General features: G+C 56.0%; 4 protein-coding genes across 4 annotated transcripts; 2 read left to right on the top strand and 2 right to left on the bottom strand.

Annotated features, from left to right (window-relative positions):
• Positions 1-804: 804 nt before the first annotated feature.
• Positions 805-5,878, top strand: CH63R_13695 (Ring zinc finger protein; the record flags this gene model as incomplete). Its single annotated transcript, XM_018308669.1, has 4 exons — positions 805-1,095; positions 1,151-3,252; positions 3,311-5,543; positions 5,615-5,878. The coding sequence occupies 4 exons, from the start codon at positions 805-807 to the stop codon at positions 5,876-5,878; spliced, it is 4,890 nt and encodes a 1,629-aa protein (XP_018150987.1).
• A 271-nt stretch (positions 5,879-6,149) lies between these two features.
• On the bottom strand, positions 6,150-6,911 carry CH63R_13694 (uncharacterized protein; the record flags this gene model as incomplete). Its single annotated transcript, XM_018308668.1, has 1 exon — positions 6,150-6,911. One exon carries the CDS (start codon positions 6,909-6,911, stop codon positions 6,150-6,152), a length of 762 nt encoding a protein of 253 aa, XP_018150986.1.
• Positions 6,912-7,370: 459 nt separating this feature from the next.
• Positions 7,371-8,646, bottom strand: CH63R_13693 (Cell division protein kinase; the record flags this gene model as incomplete). The annotated part of the gene is made up of 3 exons (XM_018308667.1): positions 7,371-8,354; positions 8,419-8,518; positions 8,582-8,646. The coding sequence occupies 3 exons, from the start codon at positions 8,644-8,646 to the stop codon at positions 7,371-7,373; spliced, it is 1,149 nt and encodes a 382-aa protein (XP_018150985.1).
• Positions 8,647-10,656: 2,010 nt separating this feature from the next.
• CH63R_13692 (SAFF domain-containing protein) lies at positions 10,657-13,744 on the top strand (the record flags this gene model as incomplete). The annotated part of the gene is made up of 6 exons (XM_018308666.1): positions 10,657-10,695; positions 10,936-11,028; positions 11,106-11,191; positions 11,277-11,932; positions 11,989-12,996; positions 13,047-13,744. The coding sequence occupies 6 exons, from the start codon at positions 10,657-10,659 to the stop codon at positions 13,742-13,744; spliced, it is 2,580 nt and encodes an 859-aa protein (XP_018150984.1).
• Between the last annotated feature and the right edge of the window lie 758 nt (positions 13,745-14,502).

The following is a 14,502-nucleotide window of genomic DNA, read 5'->3' as shown; positions in this document are numbered from 1 at the left end:
AGCGGTACAGTTTGCGGGGTAGCCTTTGCGGACAGTGGATTGTGGCTCAACCTGCCCAAGAACTTGTGCCTGAAACCTCCGAACAACCCTGAGTTGGTGCGACAGGATGGATGGATGGTGACGGTGACGCAGGGAGTCCTTGCAACGTGCGGCCGGCTCAACTGGGGGTCTGCCCAGGGGCTGGGAAGTGGATATCAGTGGATACGAGATAAAAGAGGTCCAATGGAGAACGATTGATAAGACATGGCCGGAAGCACGAACAGTTGGCCACACGGATCATTGTATGGCGAAGGAGTCACGTGCGAGGGGCTAGCCTATGACAGCATCATTGGCAGGGGAGGAAAAGGAAGACGGCGGGGGCAGCTTAGCCGCTTTCATTCGCCGACGGCTTTCCCAGCCGAAAAACATCGGCCTGAGTCAACCTGCGAACTGTTTGCAGCGCAACAAGAACTTGTCAAGGTTGCGATGCGACCCGAGCCCTAGGTTGTTATTCATAGATACGACTCGCCCATTGTTCTTCTTTTTCTCTTTGTCAAGAGGACCACTGGGCCTAAGGATACATACAACCTCTTTCTTCCGCACATTCTATCGTCCTTCTTCCTCAGGCTTCTCCTGGGTCAAGAAGAAAAAAAAAAGAGGACGCCACCGCATTTGTGCACTGTACCCCGCCAACGTCATTTTGAACTTTTGCTATCTTGCGACACGCTAGATCCTGCACCACCAATCTAATTACCTACCTACCTTGGCAACTGAACATCGAGCATCTCGCACAAGACACCCACGGCCCGCACCAACTAGCACATCATGTCACGGGCCTTTGGAAAAGGCGGCCGATCATCCGGCGCAAGAGGCTTCGGCAGCCCTGCCAGTGCCTTCGGCGGCTTCTCCTCCACACCTGGCAGCGGCCTCTCCTACCTTACCGAGCCCCCCGACCTGTCCTCCATCTCGGATGCGAACGCCGTCGTTTCCTTCAAGAACACGCTCAAGAAAGATGCCACAACAAAGGCAAAGGCGTTGGAGGACCTCCTGGCCTACATACAGGCTCACCCATTCGAGAAGGACGGAGGCGCAGAAGAGGCAGTCTTGGAAGCATGGGTGCGTTGTTCCTGGGAGATGCGATTGAATGATCATGTGGTAATGTATGTAACAGGTACAAATATATCCTCGTATTTCCATAGACAATTCTCGCCGCGTCCGCGAACTCTCCCACACACTACAGCTCGAGTTGATGAAGTCGGCCCGGAAGCGCATGGAGAAGCATGTCCCCAAAATTGTGGGCGCCTGGCTCGCCGGCCTTTACGACAAGGACAGAGTCGTGTCGAGGGCTGCGAATGACGGCCTCTCGTCCTTCCTTAACAGCCCGGAGAAGGTCGCGCTGTTCTGGAAGAAGTGCCAGTCGCAAATTATGGCTTATGCCACGGACGCTATCCAGGAGACAAAGGACACACTCAGCGACGAGCGATCGACGACAGCTGATGATGCCGAAGCCAAATATCTCCGAGTCGTGGGAGCTAGCATTTCTCTTGTCCTTGGTCTCCTACAAAAACTTGAACCAGTCGACATTCAAAGGGAGGAAGAGGCATACGACACTTTCTTCACAGAGGAGAAGGTCTGGAAGAGTGTCGTCATGGGCGACCCCTCAGTCAGACGCTCGGCCTGCCAGTTGCTGTGGACATGCCTTGACAAGAGGCTCGAGTCTGTCTCTTCCCAGCTCCCTCGTTTGAAAAAGTCTTTCATCGCAGAGGGACTAAAGAGCAACCAAACTGGCTCGGCCGTCGAATATGTCAGGGTCCTCACAAAGTTGACGAGCAAGTTCCCCGAGATCTGGACGAGCTCTAGCGAAAAAAAGACCCCGATCACCAGACTCAATGGTTTCCTAGAGAAGGGATCCCACAACAGCTCCGCCAAGTACTGGGAACATCTCGAGGAACTCATCAAGGCTATCCCGGCTGAACATTATACTATCGAAGCTTCGGCGGATGCTCTCAAGTCAATGAAAACTGGAATAACGAGCCGAGAAGAGCCGAGAATGAACGCCACCCTTGCCTGGACATGCTATGTTCGCACAACCAAACACTTCTTGCAGGGGCTCCCTTCGGACGGCTCACGTGCCAAATTGGTTCAAGATTATATTTTCCCTCTGCTAGAGCACTTTCTCTTCCCGACACCCGAAAACTCTTCATGGGAGATTGGGGGCGCTGGGCGTCTTGACGTGCTTGGCGAAGTCTATGATGTTGCCGTCGACTCGTCGTCTCCAGACCTGATTCAGGTGGTGACCGAGAAATTGGAGAACCTATCCTCTGCCTTTTGCACTAGGATATCTAACTCACTACCTGAAGTGTCCAAGGACTATGAAAGGTCTCAAGAAGCTGTTTCTTCCGAGGGGAACCGTTGGTTCACCTTGGTTGGTCAAGTTCAGAAGAACGGCCAGTCTTCCGCAGAGCTCCTCGTGAGGCCTTCCAAGGCTATCATTACGAGCAGCTTGAATTTGCTCGCCAACAGAAACCTCAAGCCTTACGGAGCCGCCGGGGTAGTCTACAGCGTTGGCAAAAATGCTCCGCAATTGTGGGAAGATGCAGAAGCTGCCCATGCTCTGGAGCAATTCCTTGTTGCACAGGGCCGAGATCGCATGGACGTCCTGATGGCTTCGCGGTCTGCTGCTGCCTTGTTGAACTGCGTGAACGTCCTCGGAACTCTCAAGGGGCAGGAGACAGCTTACGCTACCATCTGGAAGACCTGGGTTGATGCTTTATTGGACTTGTCCGACGAGAAGCTCGCAGCCAAAGGTGTAGAGCGTCTGGTTGCGAGTCAGCAAGCGTCAACTCTTGCTAAAGCACACGAGAAGCTCCAAAGTTTCCTCGTGGCCAAGTGTTCTGGCGCAGCCCGTGGAGAATCTGATTCTTGGAGTCTCTTTGAGGCGGTCTTTGGTAACGACACCGTCACCGAATCTACGGCTAAAGAATTGGTGGACAACAGCATCTCCGCCTTATCACAAGACAAGCAAAACTCACTTCAGGCTCTTCGGGCGTTGGAAATTGTGGCAAACAACAAGCCGGGGCTCTTGTCGCAGGATGAGTCGACGCATATGGCAGTCGTCACTGAGTTGCTGGGACTCGCCGAACTCAACGACAGATCCATCTCGCCTCGTGCCACCTCGCTGAGAGCTCTACTGGAACAGCCCACCGATGGCACATCGCCCGTTGTTGCCATCATCCAGCGGAATCTGGAGGAAGCCGACCAACAGTCACTCGGGTAAGCAACTCAATCTGAAAATTATCATCTTTGACGTCTTCATTACTAAGTCTACCAGTATCGAAACCTTGGTGCAACAAGCCCTGCAAGCTGCTAGGGCGGGCTCTATCAGCACAGAAGATCTCTTCCCGAGCACGAACGTCTGGATGCAGCAGCTGTCAATCTTCTTCCATGGCTCGCTTAACCCATCGCTCTCCATCACCAGCGACTTGAAAGGTGCGCACTTTTTGGTCCAAGCCCCTGAGCAAACACAACGCATTCGCGCACGGAGAGATCGCGACGGTTACTCCATCCCTGCGAGAATGGCCTCGTACACCTCCAAGCTCCTGTCTTCCGACATCTCTGTCTCGAACCTGCCAGAGAGCTTCCAGGTCGAGCTTCTCTACCTTCTGTGCGTGTCGATCCAGATGGTTTCGGACCAGATCACACTGATGGACGAGAACAAACTATTCTTGAGCCTCGAAGTGGGAGATGCCCTCGCATCGGCTGAGTCGTTCGTGTCCGCCACCAGAGTAACGATTAACACCATTGCCGAGGAGGCCAAGGGATGGAGAGACGGCTCAGAAGCCGGGTCGACAAAGCTGATCCACAGCCTCATCGCTATCATGACACAAGAAACGAAGGAGCTTACGTCGCTCGGGGTCTACAGTGCCAGGGCGTTGAGTGAGCTCATTCAGACCTTGACCGAGAAGCACGGTTTCCCCGCTACCGGCGACGAGAAGATCAATCAACTAGCCACACTCAAAGCCACGCCGCCCACGATCCTGGCAGCGACCGCGGTGCTCGTGGGCTTTGGCGAGAGCTTGGAGTCATCCAAGACTGTCAATATGCTGTGTAACCGCCTTGTTAGTGACATCGCAGGAGCGTCTGTAGAGCCCGAAAAGGCCGAAAAAACGCTACAGATTCTGGTGCTTCTGAACGCGTGCCTGCAAGTCTACGAGGTCGGCGAGGTTCCTGTGGCTAACAACCGCATTGTCTTCGCCGTACGCCAGATCACGTCGTGGATGGACGACACACTCAACGTCACTCCTGCTCTGTCGACGGAGATCTGCAGGGCGTTGCAGAGGCTGCTTCCCAGCATGAAAGACGTCTATGGCTCGTACTGGGAGAAGGCGATCGAGTTCTCGACTGCGTTGTGGGCCAAGGCGTCGGACGACCGCCTCGACGACTCGCTTCCTTATATCCACACGTCACTGAGGCTCATGACCGTTTTGGAAACCATGTCAGAGCCAAACGACGACCTGGCGGACGCTCTCAAGGAGTTCGCCGAGACCAAGTCCCTGTCGCTCATCGAACTCCTCAAGCTGGATCGCGCGAAGAGCACCCAGCCATTGGAGATTGTTGACGCCATAATCTGCAGGCAGGTCAATAAGATCCCCCTGAAGCACGTCAACGACTTGTCGGACCTCTATGGTCTCATTGCCGCCGACTCGCGCTCCATCCAGACCGCCGCATTCAACCTCCTCCACTACGCTCTGCCGGCGCAACAAGAGGAGCTTTCTGTCAATGTCCTCCTGGAAAAGACTGACGCCCGCCTCCCCGACGAGCTCCTCTCACTCCTCCTCGACGCGCCCACGCTCGAGCGCTACCCGGATGAGGTCCTCGCCCAGTTTCCCCTCGCCATCCGCTCTTACCTCCTCTCCTGGCACCTCGTTTTCGACGCCTTCAGCACCGCCTCTCTTAAGGTCCGCAACGACTATACGGAGCACCTCAAGACGGAGAATTACATCGCGCCGCTCCTTGACTTCACTTTTGACGTGCTGGGCCACTCGGCTGCGCACCCGCTCAACCTCGAGCGCGAGGGCCTGACGACACAGCATATCACCTCGTACAACGTCTCCCTCGCCGACGCCGAGTCAGACGAACGCAACCTGCACTGGCTGCTCGTGCACCTATATTACCTGACGCTCAAGTACACGCCTGGTCTCTTCAAGACGTGGTACCTTGCCTGCCGCTCCAAGCAGACGCGTATCGCGGTCGAGGGGTGGATGACGCGTTATTTCTCGCCCATCATCGTCTCAGACGCCCTAGACGAGGTCTCGGCATGGGCCGCGAGCCAGGAGCCGCCCGCTGACGACGATGAGAAGGAGCTCGTCGTCAAGGTCAGCAAGTCGGGCAAGGAGATCACAGCGGGCTACGAGGTGGACGAGAGTATGGCCTCAATCGCCGTCAAGGTCCCGGCGAGCTACCCGATCGAGGGCGTCAGCGTCGTCGGCATTAACCGTGTCGCGGTGAGCGAACGCAAGTGGCAGAGCTGGCTGCTCACAACGCAGGGCGTCATCACTTTCTCGGTAAGATTGTCACTTTATCCCTCCGTCCGAGCCTCATCAAGCGCGAGGAAACATGCTAACACAGAGTGCAGAATGGGAGCATCATCGATGGCCTCTCGGCCTTCCGGCGCAACATCGTAGGCGCCCTTAAGGGCCAGACGGAGTGCGCCATCTGCTATTCCATCATCTCGACCGACAAGAAGATGCCCGACAAGCGGTGCCAGACGTGCAAGAACCTCTTCCACCGCACGTGCCTGTACAAGTGGTTCCAGAGCAGCAATCAGAACACGTGCCCGCTGTGCCGTAACCCAATCGACTACTTGGGATCGGACACCAAGGGGCGTAGGGGTGCCTGATGGGTTTATACATCTTGCGGGAGAACGCAGGGAGGCTCTCGAGGAGTGTAGCAAGTTCTTAACCCTCTAGGACGGAACAAACCATGGACACGGTGGAAGAGAAACGAGGTGGAACGCGGATTATATTCATGCAAATCAGGCTAAATGCTACGAGAAACGATGGTGAGGGGACGGACAGTACGGGTACATGACCAAGGAGACGCAACCCAAGAAAGCATTAGACTCTGGAAACATCGCAAAAAGGAAGTGTACACAAGTTCGTACGAGGTCCCTACGACAGGAGTTTGTGGAGAGACTCGCGAATCCTGTGTTGCAGCGCAGCGTCTTGCTCCACGCGCCGCTGATACTGATCATCATCGTCGGTGGCGATATCGTCTGGGCGATCGACGTCCTCCTCCTCCTCCCGGATGTCCTTCCAGCCATCATCATCGTCCATGTCGTCCATGTCGTCGTCCAGGTCCATTTCCATTCCATAGAAATTGACAAAGTCCTCTTCGCGGAGCTCCCGGCTCGAAGATCGGAGGCGGGGTGTCTGTGATCGCCGGGAGGGGCGGCCAAGCGCGCGGGCGCCGACGCGGCCGGTCCGCTTGCGAATGCCGGAAGGACGGGGCGCAAGGAGAAACTTGGCCACACCCTTGGACTTTCGCACCTTGCCATACTTTTCGATTTGCTTCCTCTCCTTTTCCTCTCGCGCTTTGGCCTCCTTTCTCTTCCTCTCCGCTTCGGTGGCGGCACTTTTGCAAGTCCGACAATTCCCCCCGTTCAGCATCGATATCATCTGCCCGCATTCGGCGCAGAGAACGACGCAACCCTTCTTGAGGCATTGCAGATCACTCTTGTGTGCAAATCGTTTGCAGTGGTGGCGGTCACCGCCGCCGGGCGTTTTGCCTGGGACCTCTCGCGGGACGCCATGCCTGTTCTCCGTCGACCGTTCTTTCTCCGCCGAATACTCGCCGTCAAGGATATTGATGTCGATACTGGGCTGGCGCCCGACTTGAGGACCTGTGCGTTTAGTGGTTCTGTCTTTGGCCATATTGTCGAGGCTTCGCGAAAGGAGTTCAGCGCTGGAATCGGGGAGGTTGGGTTGGGGATTGAGTGCAAGATTGTATGAAGGCGACTGTGCGAGTTGATGATGTCGAAAGTGTTTAGACACGATGGAGGAGAGTGCGTCCACGCCACCCATTAATAACACATGCGAGGGCGTCTCGAGCCTTTGTCGTCGAACATCGACACATTTCACGGTACATCAGCGCCGGAGCCCTCGGCGGTTTCGGGATTCCAATTCAAAGATGGCCAAGGGGGCTACAAAGAGGCGGTGGTGCTACGACCACTTGCATGACAATGTAGTTGTTGTTCCTCGACTGTCCCAAGCAAAACGCTTCCAGAGTTGTTTGCCCTTTGCCGCATTGTCTTTGATGGGGGCTAGGATTGTGCCACGTCACTCTCCTGCAAGAAACTGTGCTGCAGGGCCTGTTGCGAAGTTAGAACAGCCTTATACCATCGATTCATTGGTCGTTTGCAAAGTTACCTGTTCGGCAGTCGCCCTCTTCGAGTCGAAGCGCACCAAGCTGGATATCAAATCTCGAACTTCAGCATCGACTTCTGGTAGAATCTCTTCCCAGGGATGGCCGTCGAACATGCGGTACATTTCAAAGGGTGGCGTTTTGAAGCTCGCGGCTTCGGGCCACGTCTCCCGGGTCGGCGTGCCCAGAGTCTTGAAGATGCTCAAGATGAGGCCCAGCTGATTGCCGTCCTCATGCGTTGGTCGCGATTCGAACAACGACTTCGGGGGGCTGCGGCAGCACTCGGCCAGCATGGTACCGGCGGCCCACATATCGACGGAAGGACCGTAGGCTTTATCGCCGAAGAGGGTCTCAGGGGCGCGATAGGGGCCGGTTCCAATGTCGAGAATCTTGCCGTTGGCCGGCTCGGAGACAATCGACATGGTCGGGTGCCAGGCAGTTCCGAAATCGGACAGGTAGGCTGGCCCGTCTGGGCCGTCGAGGAGGATGGCTTCTGGTTTGACGTCTCTGTGGATGATACCTTCGCCGTGAATATCCCTGAGAGCCGCGAAGACGTCTTTGAATATACGCGCTACTCGGGGGAGAGGGAGATCTCCCTTGTCGATAACATCGGCGAGGGTCAGTGGCTTGTATGGGAACACCAGAACGAATCTCTGTTCCTGGTCCCTGAACGTTTCTAAGAGAGGAACGCAGGGGCGCTTCAAGGTGGCCAGGATCTTGGCCTCGCGGTGAGGGTTGTGAGGTTCAATGTTGTGGGTTTCCACGATGACTTTGAGGGCGCGGTCTTTGCATCTGTAGACCTCGGACGTGAGACCGCTTGCAAACGGTAGGCAGTTCTTGTAAGAGCCAACAGTAACCCCAACGTCGCCGGAATCATCTTCACCGAGGGCTGGCGGTTCCGCAGATGATAGATTTGCAGACCCAACTAGCTGGCAGATTTCATCATATTGCTCCTAGAGTTCATGTAAGTCTTGAGGTATTGGAGGGAATCGGTTGACGGGTGAAAGCGGCACTCACTCTGGACGTCGAATCCTTGTATGCCTGGTTCTCGATGGAAAAGGCATCGGACTGTGAGGTGGCCTTGGCTTCTGAGCTTGCAGCTTCTAGAACAGCCTTTCTAAGAATTATAAGATCTTAGTTGGGGGACGATCGAAATGCAATGAGCACGTCTGCAACTCACATCCTCTGAATGTTCTCATAGCGGTCAGACGCCGACAACTGCGTCTTCCAATCAAGGTCGGCCATGGCGTACAACGGGACGAGGGGCGAGGCGGCGGATGAACAGGGATGGCGGGAGTTTGTGGATGTGCTCTGGCGGCCGCACAGTTGACTGTTCCTAGTGAGCACCCAGCAAGACGAAGAAGACAAGTAGGTGTGGTCTAATCAGCACCTGGGGTTTTGGTGACTTGTGGCCCCTGACGCAGTTACGGAAAAAGGAAAGAAAGCTGGTTGTCTACCGTGTACGGTGTGAGAAAGACCGGCTCGCGACTGTCCGGGCCGGACACGCTGCCGAGGAACCCCGCCGAAGATGGGCGAGTCGTCACAGTGCGGAGATGACCGACTCTATTCTCCCAGATGCTTACCTAATACAGATTGGGCGTTGCAGGTCCGGGTACCTGACGAGGGCGTTCCATGGCGTCGAGCTGTGTGTAGTCTTCGAGTCTTTTCTTCCATCTAATCTTAGTTGTGAGAAATTGAAAGGCTTGCAACCTGGACGGTCAAGTCGCGCTAATGCGCACCATTCCCGGGTCTCACCTCGCGCACTGGACAAGCCACAGTCGGGTCTTTCTGTCGGCGGTCCTCATCGGCGATGTCCTGGCTTCTGCATCCCTGCGATGGAAATAAGGGTCGAAGAAAAGTTCATGCGGCTGTGGCAGAGCACAAGGATGGGATCCCTTCCCGCTGAGCCGACTGCCATGTGTGCCTGTAAATTGAATTTAGGCCAGACATTTCACGCGCGGGGCGCGACTGGTCAGGGCACTTCCTGTCATCTCATACAGGCACCGTTCCTCTGAACCTTGCGAGGGATGCTGGCGAGTAAATAAGTGAAGTGACTAGGCGAAATAACCAGGCACGGCACCATGGAGTGGAAAAGGAGGGCGTCGTCTACTTCTCAGCGCCATGGAAGCGAGCGTTGCGCTCCGCGTAGTCTCTGTAGCACGCGCGAGAAGCGTGTTATTGGCACCAGTCCGGATTCTCCTGTGATGAGAAGTGCTAACCTGGTCGGTAGGGCCGGGTAGATGTGTGCTGTGTGACGTATTCGTCCACTCGACCGCGGATGCAGTCTCCTCCCCAGTCTAGCCTGTTTCTAAGACTGAGTGGTTTTCCATCCGAAGCCAACGGGTTCAATTCAATCAAGCAGCAACAGACATCCGCCGAACCTTTTGGCATGGGCCGCCGTGACTGCACTCGGACCAATTGACATGACACCGGGAAAAAGGTACGTGAGACATGCATGGATGGGGGGCATAACAGTTGTTACCTAGGCAAGGTGAGATAGTGTGTGCTGCATGCAGACTCGACAGTCGTCGCGTCCAGCAGCCGCATTGGGCACTTGGCCAACGACGGTTTTTATGTGCGGTAGTACTCTGTATGTAGATTTCGTGGGTCCTGAAGATTGGATATGCTGCGTGGTCATTGACACAGTGAGTTCATTGAGATGCATCATTGATGGCGGAAGTGAGGATGGTCAAGTCCAAGTCGACCTGTACGTGGAGTTATTCAGCCCGGCCCAGCCCAGCTCAGCCTAGGCAGCCCAGCGGAGACAGACCAACCATCCTCCCCGGCCCGGTCTACTTACTTTCCCTACTCCACACTTCATCATCGGCCCAAGAACCAACCCTGGAAAGTCACCGTGCAGCGTCCAATGTGCAGGCAGCGTGCAGTGTGCATCGTCCAGGCCTTGGCTGGTCACTCACTGCCCGACCTTGTAGTGAAAGCGCACTATTACTGAGTCCCCATACTGGCTGAGTAGGCACCTTCCTTGCCGGCCTCGACCAGTTGGCAGTCAATTTACGTACCTGTCCACACTCAGCTCGATTCCCTATTCCTGTTCCCTCCCGCCAACCCGCCAACCCAACCCACCTTCGATCCTTCGCCTTCTCACCACCACTCACGACTTTCCCACGATGCGAACGCTCCTCACCTTGGCGACGACACCTTTCCCAGCATTATAGACAGCATCGCTATGCGCGCCGTTTCTCTCGCCGCTTGAATTCATCGTATATGATTTTGCGCGCCCGCTAATTAGACACAATGGACGATCTTGCAAGGGCCGAATACCCTGCCATGCTGGTAATCTTCCCGTTCCTTTACTTTGCTCGTTGTCCCCGGCCCCGTCGTCAATCGTCACTGTTTCCTCGACTCCTCCTCCCAGCCCCATGGGGAAGAGGAAGAGGGCACAGTCACCGACCACCCTTCTGCCGAGGCTGTCTCCCAGCCCTGGACGACCCTTTTGACTCTCCCTCTTTCATGGCTGTGGCGGCGCATTATTTGCGACTTGAATGCTGATTTTCCTTTCTCCCCTTTGTCTAGGCACACCTTCAGCCCATGCAGGCCGTGAACGTCCTAAACGACCGTGTGAAGAGAATGAACAAGATCAACACCGAGATCGCAGACTGGCTGCAGGTAAATCGACGCCCGAAACCACAACAAGACTACACACCCGACACGAGAGCAGTCCCAAGCTGAACAATCCCATCCAGGAACGCCGCCGTGTCGAGGACCAATATGTCCAGAGCCTGAAGAGGCTTCTCACCTTCAAAGTCCCCAACAGCCAATCTGAGCTTGGGTAGGTAGCCCACGACGCCCCTAGCTTGACCTGATGGGCACTCCAACAAGACACCCGACAAACAATGTACTGACCGACTACGCAGCGTCTTCACAGGCCCCTGGGACAAGATACTCCAATCTGTCGATGCGACTGCCCACTCCCACCACGTTTTCTCGAGCCAACTTGAGAAAGATGTCGAGACCCCTCTTCGCAACTTCCAGGCTCGTAAGGAGATGCAGAACATGCAGACCATCTCGGCCAACCTGACCGCCATGGCCCGAGACCTTGAGGATGCTCAGAAGAAGGCCGATGCTCTGACCCGCAAAGGCCCCAAGACGAACACCCAGAAGATGGCGGATGCCACGGCAAGACTCGAGTCCGCCACACAGCAGTGGGATTCCCAGGCTCCCTTCATCTTCGAGACCCTGCAGGCCATCGACGAGCAGCGCGTCAACCAGCTGCGCGATCTGCTTACGCAGTACGAAACCCACGAGAGCGACCAGGCACAACGAAACCAGTCCCGCGCTGCCGACACCTTGGCCTCCATGTTGGAGATCAGCACCGAGCAGGAGATCGCGAGCTTCAAGGAGAGGGTGCTTTCGGGAAAGCCACGCCTGGAGAAGAGGGCCACGGCATCCAGGCAATCCTCCAATGTACCGACAAGTCAGACGCTGGCTCCGCCTCCGCCTCCACCTAGCAGCCTGGGTCAACGCGACGACGACGCTAGCGACCACTCTGGTCTTGCCGATGGAAAGAGCGGTATGATGACGTAGACAATCAACAACCCTTGTTATGTTGACTAACGGACGATGCAGAATCAAAGTTGCGGAGCCGGATCGGTACCATGCTTGGCCGCCGCCGGCAGAGCGTTCACGGCGGGTTCGGCCAGATTTCCCCTGGAAAGGGTGGCGCTCCATCCTTCGGCCGCGGTCTTAGCAGCAGTCATAGCAGCACTCATGTTCGCCCCGGCCTGTCTCCGAGGGCTTCGTCCAATAACCTGGCCGAGGCCCACAACCGATTGTCTGCTCTCGCAGAGACGCCCGACTCTCCTAGACCGCCCCAGTCCTCTGGCACCGACAGGCCTCTTCACGAAGGTACGAACGGGTTTGGGGAAAGCCTCTCAGATGCGAATCGCCTGGGCGCATCCGCTGGCCCTGTCAATGGGACCCACGGCGCCGACGCGTTGGATGTTGCCCCTCCCCCCGGCCCGCCCCCGTCGCAGGGTAAAGACGCCGAGAGTAAGGACGCCGAGGGCTTCACGATCCGGCCTCCTGACAACGACCCCATCTCTCAGGCCCAGCGCGAGGCCGCCGAGGAGAACGAACAAATGTTCAAGCTCAACATCGCCAGCTCGCCTATCGCCGAGGAAGACGCCGACGCGAAGCAGGCTGCCATGTCGAATGTCGCCAACACCCTGACGCAGATGGCCGCCCCGTCACGCAAGCTGGGAACCGTGCGAGGGCGGAGGGACGTCAGGAACACCATCTACGTGCCGCCCCCCAACATGCCCGAGCCTGAGCTCACCACGGAGAACCCGTTCCCAACTTCGCCATCACTTCCTAGCCAGTCGTCCAAGCCCACCACGGTGGCTGCCCTTACTTCCGAAGCAAGCATTGCCGCGACATCAGATACGCAGTCCATCCGCTCCGCCAACTCACTCGTGAGCCTGGCCCACTTGAAGCATCCTGAGATGCACGAGCCTGGTCTCAATGCATCCGTCATCGAGACAGTGTCGGCGACCTTTGAGGACGGAACAGTCACAAGTGCCAAGGTCCATGGTGAGATTGCCTTTGCCTACCAAGCAGCAGGCGATTCCAGACCTGGTGAGTGCCTTCGTTACCCGCCATAGGGAAGAAATGCTAACGGGAACTAGACCGTGAGACCATCAGAATCAACAATTTCTCCAATCTAGAAGTCATTGGACCGAACCGCATCTTCGTCCAGAACTCGGGCAAATCCGACGAGTTCAACCTGGACCTATCGCATCTGAACAAGACGGCGACAGCCTTCACTTACAGAGTGCACACTGGCGACGCTCAAGGCGCTGGCCTGGCGGCACAAGTTCCGCTCCTGCTCCGCCCGGCTTGGAAGCCTCAGGGCGACAAGCTCGGGCTCTTGCTGCAGTACTCCCTCAACCCCTCAAGCAACCTGACGGCACCCGTGACGCTGCACAACGTTGTCTTCGTCGCCACATACGAGGGCGCGAAGGCTTCGGGTGCGCAGACGAAGCCAACAGGAACGCACCTCAAGGACAAGCACTTGGTGTACTGGCGCCTCGGCGACTTGACCCTCACTGCCGAGACGCAGAAGATCGTCTGTCGCATCATCGGCGCTGAGAACGCCGAGCCCAAGCCGGGACACATCGAGGCTCGATGGGAGATGACGCCCGAGAACCTCGGTAGCGGCATTTCCATCTCGAGGCTGGAGGAGACCAAGGGCAAGGGCAAGGAGGAGGATGCCGACCCCTTTGCGGACGACAACCCTACTTCGCCGGCACCACCGGCTGACCAGGAGTGGACGGACGTGAAGGTGGTGAAGAAAGTTACCAGTGGCAAGTACGAAGCCAAGTAATCGACGCTCAGGTGCACCGAATATTTGATAGGGAGCACGGTGATGCCTAGGTGTGTGTACATACCCTTTTCAAGTGGTAGATTTTGTCATTGGTGGAGAAGCAGACCAATTTACATAGCGAGCGCATGGCAGGAGAAGTCAAGACACTACGCGCCGGACAGAACATGTCTGGCGAAATGTGGGAGGTTGTTGTTTTATTTCTTTTCACATGTTGGATTTTCCGAAGACGATGATCTCGTCGTAGGTCACGTCTTTTGACGATGGAGGCGAGTCTTTTCCCCCTCGGGCGGATTATGGGTAGCTTTTTGTACAAGTATGACGAGTAAAAGGCAAGATTCCCAGATACTCTGCACATCAAAAAGAGGAACGAGTTTTAGACATGACGACACGATTCGACGATGCATCGTGAAGAGAAGGCAAAGCGAAACTGACAGGCGTGACAAGTTGGAAAAAGTAGCCCATGTGTCATTTGAGGTTTCAAAAGAAACCTATTCATCCATCCAGCCCAGTATTTGAACACCCCCCATACCGATTCTTCGGGCTTGTGAGGCTAGGTATCATCGTGATTTAAACAGAAAAGACATTAGTACAATCCAGCCTCCATTGTCCTCGTACCTCCACTGACGGCCATGTTCCCGTCACTGGTTCCCGTTTTCCGCACAACAAATGGAATAACGTGCAGGGAACGCACCCCCCTTCCGTTTCTTCATCGTCCGTGTATGTACACATATGCACACGCCCGAAACAAGCATCGCGCC

Source organism: Colletotrichum higginsianum, chromosome 10 (assembly GCF_001672515.1).
Source record: "Colletotrichum higginsianum IMI 349063 chromosome 10, whole genome shotgun sequence".
NCBI classification, from domain to species: Eukaryota; Fungi; Ascomycota; class Sordariomycetes; order Glomerellales; family Glomerellaceae; genus Colletotrichum; species Colletotrichum higginsianum.
This window is presented reverse-complemented; position numbering and strand designations above follow the sequence as displayed.